This window comes from Hyalella azteca, unplaced genomic scaffold (assembly GCF_000764305.2).
Source record: "Hyalella azteca isolate HAZT.00-mixed unplaced genomic scaffold, Hazt_2.0.2 contig1120, whole genome shotgun sequence".
Classification (NCBI taxonomy): Eukaryota; Metazoa; Arthropoda; class Malacostraca; order Amphipoda; family Hyalellidae; genus Hyalella; species Hyalella azteca.
In genome coordinates this window covers 258714-272612 of record NW_025931451.1, presented here as the reverse complement: position 1 = coordinate 272612, position 13899 = coordinate 258714, and the positions used below count along the sequence as shown (strand labels likewise).

Genomic DNA, 13899 nt, shown 5'->3' with positions numbered 1-13899 from the left:
TTATTTCCCTTATTTCATCTATACCAATGGACTTTAGTTGTCAAAATTGACGGACACGCAAGACTGGATTTGACTGAGCATCAGGAACAGTCGTCATTGAAGTACCACCTTAATCCCGTATACCTAAGTGGTGGTTATTGGGAAGTAAGTTAAAGGAATTTATTCGTTCGCATGGTAAGAAATTTTATGGCAGCTGATGACATCTAGACCGACAGGAGGTTCTTGAATACAATATCTGCTGATAACTCTCCTTAAACAAATTAATTGATATCGAGTAAAGTCAAATCGTATCGGTGAATCTGTGGTATCATTGAGGACAATCGAGGGCGCAGTAGCACAAAAAGTGGCCGGTGTCTACTGACGGCGGTAGATGATAGCGAATGGTAGTTGAGACGCGTGATATTGAAAGCGTTGAAAGATTTCTACTCATAGACTTGCCCGAGTTTTGTGATTGTTGCTGCCTCTTCTTACAATCGATGTGTTCGATGGGAGCGCATGCCAGTGATGCCACAAGCCAACTTGGCCCAACTAAAAACTGCAATTTATTTTCCCATCCGTGGAGAAGAACGCTAGGAACAGCTCTCATTGAAGTAAATTTCTTGAAGCCCTATCGCTGTATGTCCACAAGCATCGCTAAAGCGGTCATACCGCATCTGGCATAACCTACTCAAGTAGCAACATTTCTCCACTCAAACGGACCTTACCAGACCAACTTTTTTACCTCATTGGCTGCGAAAGTTAGGTGGGGCAAGTAGAGCCGGTCATTGGTTGTATGAATGTTGTGAGTAGGCTAGACTGGATGTAGAACTGCCTGTTTTTGACCAAGCATGCTTAAGTATTGGCTGAATACCTACGGCGTTATTTATTTTAAGCATCGTGTCACTGGTCTGGATTAGTGTGTTCTAGCGTAGTCTGCGGGTTATAACTCTGTGGCTGAGCGTAGTTTTATCATGCTTGGGCTCCAGGGCTTATTTAAAAGTTAAATGTGTGGCCCACGGCGGCCCATTCAATGCTGGAATATTGAGTGGGTGTCGACATGGCAATGCATAACGCCATCGTCATAGCAACGCGTCACGTCATCGTCATGGCAACGCGTCACGCCGTCGTCATGGCAACGCGTCACGCTATCGTCATGGCAACGCACGACTTGAGGCTGGAGATTGAATGCTTGTGTCAGTGAGTGTACAGCGCTCAGAGTTGCGGTGATTCGTTGGTGGGCGCTATCAGGGAAACTTGTTATGAAACCCAGGGTATATTTATGCGTAGGTGATAGATGATTCCATAAATGAAATTGCCATTTTAGAGTTAGTGAAGGTTTCTGGAGAACAAACATAGAAAACAATTGATAAAATTGAGCACGGTTCTATACAGGGTGTCCCAAAAATAACGATACTCAACTTTGAATGGCTGTAACTCAAAAAGTAATAGAGTTAAAAAAAATTGGAAGGTCAGGATTTGTTCCCTATGTTTTTCTCCATCTCTCCACCAAAAATCAGACAGATCGATGTAGACATAAGCGTTTGATAAAACTTTCAGTGACGTGTTCTAAAATCGTGCTTGCGCAAAGTTTTAGTAAGATCATTTTGCATAATCATTACGATGTCTTGACATGTTTTGTTTTCGCTGTTTTATTTTTTGTATCTTTGGTGAGACAAAAACATGGCAATCTTTGGTGAAAGACAATCATGACAATCTTTGGTGAGAGACAATCATGACAATCTTTGGTGAGACAAAAACATGGCAATCTTTGGTGAGAGGCAATCTTTGGTGAGAGACAATCATGACAATCTTTGGTGAGAGACAATCATGGCAATTTTTGGTGAGAGACAATCATGACAATCTTTGGTGAAAGACAATCTTTGGTTTTGAAATTCCCTCTCACCAAAGATTGTCATGATTGTCTCTCACCAAAGATTGCCATGATTGTCTCTCACCAAAGATTGCCATGTTTTGTCTCACCAAAGATACAAAAAATAAAACAGCGAAAAGAAAACATGTCAAGACACTGTTATGATTATGCAAAATGATCTTACTAAAACATTGCGCAAGCACGATTTTAGCACAAGTCACTGAAAGTTCTATCAAACGCTTATGGCTACATCGATCTGTCTGATTTTTGGTGGAGGGATAGAGAAAAACATAGGAAACAAATCCTGACCTTCCAATTTTTTTTAACTCTAATACTTTTCGAGTTACAGCCATTCAAAGTTGAGTATCGTTTTTTTGGGACACCCTGTATGTGGCATCATTTCAGATTTAGTAAGTCTCTGATGTATAACGAAAGCAATAGATTAATCGTGTGTGATAGAATGCGAAGCGATGGAATTTCAAAGAAGATCATACCGAATCATCGGATGAACTGAGTCGTGCAGGAGCACAAAAGGATCAATAAAAATTGTAAGGGCGCGTTGTTTCCAACGTATCTGATTAATTTATGACTACTACATATGTTAGTGACTGCTTGACCAGAGCGACAACACCTTGGGTATTCAATATTGAAGGATGGACTTGGCTTTAACTGAGAGATTTATCACTTACTGTTGAAGATCTTTACCCAGGTAAGCATAAATCTAACAACAAATAATCTTGAATTTTATTAAAGTATTACCTTGAGCATGAGTTCATAACCGTCAACTACGCGTGCAAGGTTATACATAGCAGCGCTGCTAGCAATATTGTGGTTGTCTGTAGATCTTCATTGCGTTCATTAATCCAAGAGAAAATAATATGGTGTAATGTAATGCTTGCTAATTACAACTCCATTGATCTGTTCATTGAGTTCGTTGATTCAAGAGAAAATAATTCGGTGCACATTATACATGCTCATTACAACTCCATTGATCTGTTGCACACAGTGCGCTTCTCCACATCTCGTCAGGACAACAGCGCAAAGGAAAGCAAGGCAGCACAAGAGGGCAACAGGGTCTTAGGATAACAGGACAAGACAACAGGGCATCAGGATAACAGGACAAGACAAGAGCAGCAGGATGCAGAGCAACGCGGCGGTTGTAGCGGCGCTGGCGGCGGAGCTTCAGGCCGCCGACTTCTACCCGCCGCTCCTCGCCGACGTCAAGGTTAGCGCCCCCGCCCCCCAGTGGGGGATATTCCCCCTAATGTCTCCTGGGGGCTCTTGCCCCCGCCCCCCAGTGGAGGATATTCCCCCTAATGTCTCCTGGGGGCTCTTGCCCCCCCCCCAAAAAAAAAAAAATTCCTGCGGCTCCCGTCCTGACCCTCCATCCCTTGCCCCCCAATTGCTCCCTCGTAGCCCCTCTCAGCCACCTTAGTTACTCCCCCTGCCATCATCCCTCCCCAATACCTCACGCCGGCTACTGTCCTCCAGTTACTCCCCCTGCCATCATCCCTCCCCAAACCTCACATCGGCTACTGTCCTCCAGTTACTCCCCCTGCCATCATCCTGTCTCTTATACACATCTAGATGTGTATAAGAGACAGGCCTACAGGCGACTGTGGCTCTCGTACGCTTGATTCACGTAATTATTTATTGGAAAAATGTCGAGTCACTGCATTCTAATTACCCACGTTAAAATGTCTGTCTGGGAAGCTATGAGCTCTTTTAAAAGCCGAGCTTTGTTCAGCATTAATACTTCAGAATGAATGGTTACCTTAGTGCCTGTCTCTTATACACATCNTGCATCAGTGTTCACTAGTGTGCATCAGTGTTCACTAGTGTGCATCAGTGTTCACTAGTGTGCATCAGTGTTCACTAGTGTGCATCAGTGTTCACTAGTGTGCATCAGTGTTCACTAGTGTGCATCAGTGTTCACTAGTGTGCATCAGTGTTCACTAGTGTGCATCAGTGTTCACTAGTGTGCATCAGTGTTCACTAGTGTGCATCAGTGTTCACTAGTGTGCATCAGTGTTCACTAGTGTGCATCAGTGTTCACTAGTGTGCATCAGTGTTCACTAGTGTGCATCAGTGTTCACTAGTGTGCATCAGTGTTCACTAGTAAGAATCAGTGTGAGACAGAATTCAAGTTTTGTGAACTATTTTTTTTAAGAACAGTGTTTTTCTTAGTCAGACTGTTGCCTGACTAAGAAATGACACATGAAACATTTTTTATTTATTGTCGGAAACAAGGAACCCCCTTTTAATGTGATATTATTCATAGAGAGCGTTAAGTTAGATTCGTTTGCTAAGCATCATTCATCGTCTGCTAGCCCCGGATTAGATTTATTTTTATGATATTTTCTTAGTAAATGATCGCTTGATCTAGGATTTTTTTACTTTAATGTGCAATTATTTTGGGAAATGACTTTATTTTTAATCTGATACTCGTAATGATTTGTTGTGTTGTATGTAAATAAGCGCTGTCAATCTACGGTACAATCGTCTAGGCGAGTCAATTACAACCTGTGATCATGCTGCCAAAAAGGTAAACTTTTCATTACTATGATTCTATGTGATATTACTTCTCATCGCACTTTGATAATGCTTTTAGTTAATATTTCATTCATCTAGGCGGATTGCTACAAAGTTCTTGACTTACGCGCTTGCGAATTAGGTATCTTCGAGAGTTCTTTTATCATATACCGACCTTCACCAAGAAATATGTGGCCAAAGGATCGAAAAATGGTTCTACTTTGTTGTAATATATTATTTGCTTTTCTTGGCCCATAGATGTTAATAGCCAGTTTTGTATACATTGATTGTAAAGGAGGTATTGTAACTATTGTTGTAAGCTTATTTTAATGGGTCCAAGCACTTAGACTCTAGGAGAGATGCAGATTTAAGCTACTACGATTCTTCTTTAGATGTGAAGATATCTCGTAAGCTTCACCGACTCTCATATAGCGCTTGGTTTAACCAGGCGTATGCTAGAGATCCACTTACGGACTAAATACGGCGAAGGCAGTGTTCTTGGTTGTCCTAGCAGACTGCGGCGTTTTGGTGCGGCTCATAACCGTACCGTCTGCACCCTGGTGTCGTAAAGGCTAATATCCTTTTTAGCGCATTTTCTCATTTATGGAAAAAAGGCGCTGTTGTGCTTGTCAGTCCGTCCGTCTGTCCGTCCGTCAGCGACTTCACGTTTTCGTCGACGAGTAAATGCGCTCTCTGCCACTCACTGCAGTGAGTACTGGGTTATATTTTTGCTCCGTGGGCGTAACTGCCTTCTAACCTTTAGCTTTTCTCCGTAGTGTATTAGGGCTCGTACCCTCAGTAACTGTGACTGACTTTTGGCACCTCGGTACAGTTCGTATACCAGCGTAATTTTCCGCCTAAATTCTTCTGTCTCTTGGTGTGGCTCATATTCATATCACTAGATCTTAGCAGTGTGTTGGGCTCGCACCCTCAGCTAGGTGACTGGCTCTTCGCGTTCCGGCACGGCTCGTACCCGTGAAACTCGCTGTCTAACTTTTCTACGTTTTAAATTCACTTCACGTGCCATTTCACCACTTGTCGACGCATGTACCTCTGAGGTTGTAATTCGGTTTCCTGGAGCTTTTGAACTGTCGATGAAGAATAATATGTATCTACCTCGACGGAATGAATTGTGCGCCTATGTTTGAAGAATCTCGCGCACCACTTGGACATCATAAGTATGGCACGGAAAGTTCCCCTCGTGTTTTTTCCTCCCCTCTCGAACGCAAGGGAATTTATAACCGGACCGAAGCGCAACTCTTGAGCCCTTGTTTTAATTAAACTCACAGCGAATATCTTCTGAGAAATCGGCATGCTACTCATAACTATTTCAACTTTACGGCGGTTTTTCCGGTTACTTACAAGTGTTCACATGGTTCTTATGTTTTTATTTGAAGTCTTGGACAAAGTCTTGCTGATGCGCCCCATTACCACAAAATTGGTGCCTCAATGATGACCCTAACCGCACGCTCCTCGGCAGCTTGTTCATTTTGCGCGAGTCCAACGACATGCGTTTGGTTGCCTTAAGTGGAGCTCATCTGCTAGTCTCTGCCGGGAGTCAGGTCACCAGTGTTCACCAAGGTTCCCCGGTGTTCACCAGTGGTCACCAGTGTTTTCCAGTGTTCACCAGTGTTCATTGTTCGCAGGTGTCGTGGGAGCGTCGTCTCGTCAAGTGTGTCAACAGTATGGCTGCAGAGCTCGGCCTGCCCCTCGCGCGGCGACGCAGCGAAAAGGAGCGTAGTGCCGTCGCCGACAAGTGGGCAGAGCTGTCGACCATCGACACAGGCAGGTGACCTCTGCTGCCTTAATGTGCTCCGCTAATTATAACATGTAGTCTCTGTAGTATAATGAGCACCATGTCTTTTACGGCATATTTTATGATACCATATCCCTAAAATTCGTGATGCAGTTATAAATAAAGGACACAAACTCAGTATATATGGCTCTTCATTTATCTTGTTTCAACGCAGATCTGAGCCAAATCAGGCCAGTTTACGCACCGAAGGACTTCCTCGAAGTCCTGGCCAGCCTCCGCAACCCAAACTACGACGAGTCCTAGTGAGTCTCACACTCAGATCCACTTACGATGTAGTACCCAAACGGTCAATTGTCGTTATGAAGCAAACTTAGGATCATAGTGGAACTAGCGTCCGTTGTGAAACTTGCAAACATCACTTCATTTATGACCATCGTTGAATTTACGACCATCATAAAACTTACGACCATCGAAAATCTTTCGACCGTTCTGAAACTTATGCCCAGAATATAACTTGCGAAATTCTAGTGTGTCAGGCGTATGCAAGCAACCAGCTCACAATAGCTCAGCTTAGGTTATTTGTTTTCATATTTTTTTCATTTCTATTACTGAATATTTTCTGTTTTGCAGCGAAGAAAACCTATGGGGAATGATTCAGTTACCCATAAAAGTGCGCGACCACAAGGGGCTGGTGAGTGCCATCGAAATGCGGGACCACAAGTGGTGAATGTCGTAGTGATGCTCGCACAGAGTAATTCTGGGTGAGTCTGATCCCCATCAGTCATTATATTCTGAGTACATTAATTAGTACGCCAGCAGCTCCGCCTCTAGATTATCATAGGGCAGTTTGTGATAAGGTGACTAGAGTTTATATTTCCAATTCTCCTATTTGTCGTTGGACTCGTTGAAGGTGGGGGTGCTGGGGGAGTTGGCCACCTGTTGCCACCACCTGGGACTGGACGAGAACGCTCCTGGGGAGCTGCGTCCACATCTAACGCTGGGTGCAGAGCGCCTCATGCTGGCCACGCAGGGTGAGGGATGTGGCGTGTGTGAGTCCTGCACCACCAAGCATCTTAATGCACCATAACGCATCGCAATAGAACACAACACTCTCCTTGCACCCAAAACCCTTAACCTCGACTTTTGTCGCCAGTGGTGGAACGCAACCACGGGCCGTTGAGCAGAGAGCTCCTGAAGCATGGCTGTCCCGTTGGGCTGCGTGGGGCTCTGTGGCGGCAGGTGCTCGGCGTCGAAATCGGCCCCAAGGTGAGCCACACGGGCACGTCTAGTGCACCTTGTGGTGATGGAGCTGATGGTGCTTGTAGTGCTGATAGTGACACTAGTAACGCCTGCTACCTGCGTCCGCTGACAACGCTTGTGGTGATACTGACACTAGTTAGTAGTAGCACGTAGCATCATTAATTAGGTTTACTGATTGGGTCTGTTGACAGCGCCAGTGCCGCAAGAAACATAGTTGCTTGGGTCAAATGGTAGCTGAAAATTATATTTAAAGTTCTGATAATGAAAGTTCTGATTGGACAAGTTCGGTTCATCGTTCATGGTCTACTAGTCACACTAATGTTCATGGTCCGCTATTTTTGAGTAATTAAGACCTTGTTCAAGGTCTACTAGTTTCAAATTTTAGAGTCGTCTCGCTGTCTGGTAGTCAGCAGCTGGGACGGCTCTGAATTTCAGACACGCCACGCTGTCTGGTAGGCCACAGCTGGAGCGACCCTGTATTTCAGAGTCGCCCTGCTGTCTGGTAGTAAGCGGCTGGGGCAGTTTTGAATTTCAGAGTCGCCCCGCTGTTCTTTAATCAGTGGTTGAAGCAGCTCTAACGTATGTCGACTCTCCTGCAGCAAGAGGAGCACTTCGAGCATCTTCGGCAGCTGGTGCTGGACCACGACCTGCTGGTGGACAGGTTGGTGATGAAGGTGAGTGATGATGGCGGCAGTGATGAGGGCGGCCGTGATGGTAATTGATGGATGGATGGATGAGGGTGGTGATGAGTAGGGCTTTGCTGCTATCAACGATTAATCACACGAATGATGATAATTGTTCTGATTGTTCTTACAATGATGACGGTACTTGTGTTGTTTGTAATACATTGCTGACTAACTTCATGTTGGCGTCGTCAGGACGTGCAACTGACGGCGTCGAACGACGACGAGTACTTCGTCTTCGAGGACCTCCTGCACCAGGTACCTCTCATGCATCAGGTACCTAACGCACAAGGTACCTCCTGTACCACTTGTACCTTATGTAGTACTTGTTGCACGTCCTACGCAAGGTGATTGCTGGTCCATGTACCCCCCTACATCACCAACTACTGCCTGCATTTCCTGCACACGGTATCTTCTGAAACTCTTGAACATCCTACACATTCTGCTTAGCAAGCAATGATATTATTGGCAGCAGGTGTGTGGAAGGCCTGGTTATTAGTTAGTGATGACGCTCCGCTACCTGGTACCACCTGGTGGCACTGAAATAAAAGATATGCAATTCGAACGCGTTCTTGAAGTGTTGATGTGTACCCAGGTCAAGTTTGACGATCTCATAGCGGCAATAACCGCAAGAGGCGGCCGATAGGTGGGATGGATATGGGGCACATTTAAAGCAAGGGAAGCGGAACCGATGATCACACTCTTCAGAGCCCTAGTGATCTATCTATTCGTGTACTGCTGCCAGCTTTGGACCCCGATTGTGATCAGTGCAGTGTGGCAATTGGGAACGGTCCAGTGAATCTTCACGTCCAGGATCAGCAAGATGAGGGCGCTGAACTGCAGAGAAAGACTGATGCTCGTATTTACCTCAAAACTCCTAAAACAGAGTCTGCCTATCAGGAATCTGCATAACTCAAAAGCCCGTCTCTGCGCAGGTGTTGCTGTGCTTCTCCCGCGACAGTGCTGTGCTCCGCCATTTTGACCACTCCCCCGCCTCCCCCGCTCTCGCTGCCCCTCAGGGAGCATCCCCCACCGCATACACCCTCGTTGCCTACCCCCCAGCGGGGGTCATTCCCTTCCACGGGTTCGCCATGTACGGTGAGCCCTAAGGGGGGGGGGCAGCTGTTCCTCCCATGCACGGTGAGCCTCATTAGGGTGGGAGGAGCGTTGTGCACCACTTCATTGTGAAGATGTTCTTTGAGTAATCGGTATTAAATATCTATTTAAAGTATCTTAGTTAGACATTTCTGTTGAATATATTTGGTTTTGATTAGACGGTGTTAAATAGATGAACGTTGAATATATGTTTTTAAAAAATCTGTACATAAAGACATGCATCCATGGTAATCAAGTAAACGGATTTTAGTCACATCTTGAACTTAGAAATAATTACATAAAAATATTATAGGTATCACTTGCGCTTCCCGATAGCGCCTGAAAGACTGTACCCATGTTTACAACATATGACTGTCCCACTAGTACCTCTGATGAATGTACCCATGAATGTCCCGGTGAACAGCCGCGCCCCTGACGTGCGTGTACGAAGATCCTATGCCGCTGTACTTCACATTCAGGGAGATGTACTGCAGNATTACTAATACCGAGAAATTGGGTATTTTATTAGTATACTATGCTATTAGTAGGCTGTCTCTTATACACATCTAGATGTGTATAAGAGACAGGTCAGGTACTGGTCCCTGCTACACGTCATCAGCAGCCACAGTCAGGTACTGCCGTACTGGTCCCTGCTACACGTCATCAGCAGCCACAGTCAGGTACTGCCGTACTGGTGCCTGCTACACGTCATCAGCCACAATCAGGTAATTTTTAATGATTTATTAAAGAATTTGGCGTATTTCATGGAAGACTATATTATTATATTTACTTATAATATATCAACATTTGCATGCATGTGTTGGGGCAGGGTGCAGCTGCCCTGGCGATGCAGTTCGAGCAGCTGCTGCAGAGCACAGAGCGGCAGCTCTGGTACCACTGCTCTGCGCTGGGCATTAACCTGTGAGTCTCATAGTGTTGGCCACATCGTGCGATGCATTCAAATGCCATTATTATAAAGTTGCTCAGGTGGCCGGTCTCTCAATTATATTAATTATATTAACGTTATAAAATTTTGAATTGTTTCAATCATATTACTTTTATTAATTCTATTAATTTTATTTAGTTAATTTTATTACTTATATATTTTTAGATTTTTAACTACGAAAGAAGAAAGGGCATTTGGTGATGGTTAGAAAACGATCTTAGAAAGGTTTTATAATATACCGTAATATACCGCATTGGCTCCATATGAAGCTCTCTTCACTCCCTCTGTAACGGCCCAACTTTCTGCCAATTGTCGGTCTCGCTTTTTCTTCCTTCCAACGCGTTTCTCAGAGATGAAGTTGGACGCGAGCTTATATGATATGTCGGCTCACTCTCGACAGCGTCGCCTCCCTAATTAAGCTGGTGTGGCGGTATGCGGTAACTATGTAGTGGCCGGCTAAGAAAAGTCCCTTGGATGCACCTACGACGCTGCTGTTCGCAATTGATGCCAAACTAAGATCTTGTCGATTTGACTCTCCGTCGACGGCCATGGACGAGGGAGAGGGTTACCGGGTGTTAGCCTCTAGAGAACCAGCCTCAACGATGGCGCCACTTCTCGCGCTGTACTTCTCATGGACTTCGTCGTCAAATTCAAGTCTACATCCTAGTCCGCAACCTGCGTGGTAGGAGGTTGCAACTGGTCGGCAAACTTTGGATAAAAACGAGCTTCATGTCCGCCGCCAGCATTGCGCTTTCCCGCTTGCTTACACAATTTGTATACCTGAGAAATGTTGAAACTTCGAGCTGCCTGCCGCCTTTCAATTATGCGACTTCACGTCGACTACGATAGAGCACCGATAACGTCAAATGTTGGGCCCAGCTGAGCCCTGTTTTTCTTGTTCACATTTTATCATGATATCTTCGTGTTGTCCGATCTCTCCCCGTCAGGTGCAGCATCGTATTCAGATGGCCGTTCTCTCCCCCATCAGGTGCAGCATCGTGTTCAGGTGGCCGGTCTCTCCCCCATCAGGTGCAGCATCGTGTTCAGGTGGCCGGTCTCTCCCCCATCAGGTGCAGCATCGTGTTCAAGTGGCCGGTCTCTCCCCCATCAGGTGCAGCATCGTGTTCAGGTGGCTGGTGCGTGCGTTCAGCGGGTACCTGCGCCCCGATCAGCTGCTGCAGCTGTGGGACGCAGTGCTGGCCTACGGCACGCTCGAGGTGTTGCCGGTGCTCGCCCTCGCCATCGTCTCCTTCAGAAGGCAGAACCTCATGGACGTCACGGCCCAGCAGGCAGCAGAGGTGGACACAACAAGTTAGACTATAGTCAATAAATGAAAGCTTGATCGCCTCACCTCTTGATCTTGATCGCCAGGTGGTTAACTGGGTAACTCGAAAGTTGACCTTTGTCCCGTATCCTTTCTCCCGAGTCTCAATCGGGTGGCATGTGCCCCGACGTTTCAGTCTAAGGATATTCTAATCTATGTTTTAATCCATCGGCTATTTTTATGAGTATTGAATGATAACAAATGATAGATAACTATTCAAAAATATTTATAAGAAGTTGGGGAATCTGATGTTCGTATCCTGACATTTCAATGCTTTCTATAATGCCTGAGGGAGACTTGATTCATTGGGCAGCGGTTGATAGCGCGTGATGATATTTACGGCTGTTATGTGTAATAAACTGTCCATGTTTATCAGCTTATTTGATCGTCAGCACTAAAGTATGCATATGGTTTTTGGCAGGCCGTTTTGGCTGACATCAGCAACATACAAGTGGTGGCGCTACTGAAGCTGGCGCTGTCAGGAGACCGCACTCACGACCTCGACACCTGAACACACTAATGGAAGGACACGACCTCGACACCTGAACACACTAGTGGAAGGACACGACCTCGACACCTGAACACACTAATGGAAGGACACGACCTCGACACCTGAGCACACCTGTAGGCCGGTCAGCCTCATGAGACAGAACATCTCCATTGGCTGAGACCAACCAGCCCTCAATAAAGTAGTTGGGTGAGGTACGGCCGAGCATCGTCCGTTGATGCATGAAATAATCTTACTCAGTCGTACAGAGCGTGCAGGGATGGTGCAGCAGGCATTCTTCCTCAGGCCTCTCAAATTCAATCCCTGTATTCAAGAAGCCAATCGTCGAAAAGGAACATACAACGTGGAACCTAACTAAAATCTTGTACTAAAAATCGTTAACCCAAAAATAGGTTGTACCTGACTGGCTGAGGCCAGTCAGGTTTCATGCAACTTATCAGAAAAGCTACTGATTGGCCACAGTTTCAATTCGAACACTGATAATAAGATAAAATGATATTTCGCTGCAACGTTTAATGTTAGACAGTTATTACGTGCTATGCAATTCGCTCTCATATGTTGGAGGTAACGCTCTTAACATTTAAATAAATATCGCATCGCAGGCCTTGGGCTAGTGTCGGGGATCTGTAGCTGAACTCATTTTGAAAGGAGTACTAATGTAATTCCCATCGATGTGAAATATTATTTATCTTGCGAAGACAAAAGTCAGCTAGTTTGACTTCACCATGTTAATTGATCATACCTGGGAATAGTATGAAATATGTAGATGCTGCAGTACCACATTCATTGGAAAGTATTACCATAAGATAGAGGCTGCTTAGGTCTCTCTCGGTAAATATAATGTGGATGCTGCTAAGCTTTTTTGTCTTGGTAAGTAAAAAATAGAAGATGCCAAGCTTCTTTTTCTCGGTATTACTAATACCGAGAAATTGGGTATTTTATTAGTATACTATGCTATTAGTAGGTATTTGAATAGATGCTGATAAGCTATTATCTCTTGATATGTACAAATATATGATGCGAAGCTGCTTGCGCCCAGTAAGTGCCGTATAACTAAAAAAACATAGCAGCAATGTTTACAAATAATAATGTTACTCTTTTTCTGTTGCAAAACGTTCCCTGTACATAGGCCACGTTGAAGGAGCAGTAGTATAGAACTTATTTCTATGTTGCATTTACAGAATGAAGACGATTATCATTGTGGTAATCACCGTTTACCGTTTAGCTTACCTGTATGGCAACAGGATAAGTCATTGTGATAACCCGTTTAGTGTTGTTCAGTTCGTAATAAAGCTCTGCCCATTATGGTATCTCTTCTCTTGGCCCTTTATACGTTCAACCTCGGTCAAATCAATCATCTCAAACGAAACTCAATATACAAGTATTTTGCATGAAAGTAAAAATGCCACATTCTTACATGTTTTCGAAAGGTATTCATGACATGTGTGTAAACGGAAACCAACTGAGGCATGATATTTTTTTTATAAAGGTATGACATCTAATAGCATTTTCTGTGCAGGCGCACGCTCACAATGAAAATTTCTATTCTGATGATAGACTGATGTATTTTTGATTGAAATTGCTTGGCTTGCACAGAAATTAGACACTCATAAATAAGCGTCGAAATAAAATATGCAAGTTTATTCAAATACTCGCAATATGATTGACCATTGCCACAAGTGCTATTATTTTCATAATTTTCACGAAAAAGTAATATATAGCAGTAATAGCACTACTTTTGTTTTGAAGAAGTTACCTGGTTTTGTTTGGAGAGTCAGCCGCGTTCATCGAGTAAACACCTATAGTGTCTTACGTCCTTGATTGTGTAAAAGCTAACTTGCAAGTAATCGTTTAGAATTAATTACAAACAGGGCCTGGACTGTACTTCTATATATACCGCGAGTATATAAACCAAGGGTACGTCCGGCACTAAGAACCCGGCTGGC

At 44.5% G+C, this 13899-nt stretch overlaps 1 protein-coding gene across 1 annotated transcript; it reads left to right on the top strand.

The window, feature by feature from the left end:
• The first annotated feature begins 2987 nt into the window (after positions 1-2987).
• LOC108675277 (TBC1 domain family member 19-like) lies at positions 2988-12083 on the top strand. The gene is made up of 14 exons (XM_047881666.1): positions 2988-3074; positions 6028-6166; positions 6352-6439; positions 6768-6828; positions 7048-7168; positions 7291-7403; positions 7997-8071; positions 8276-8338; positions 9016-9178; positions 9600-9666; positions 9765-9807; positions 10005-10096; positions 11233-11419; positions 11867-12083. The coding sequence occupies exons 1-14, from the start codon at positions 2988-2990 to the stop codon at positions 11954-11956; spliced, it is 1389 nt and encodes a 462-aa protein (XP_047737622.1). The 3' UTR covers positions 11957-12083.
• Positions 12084-13899: the final 1816 nt, after the last annotated feature.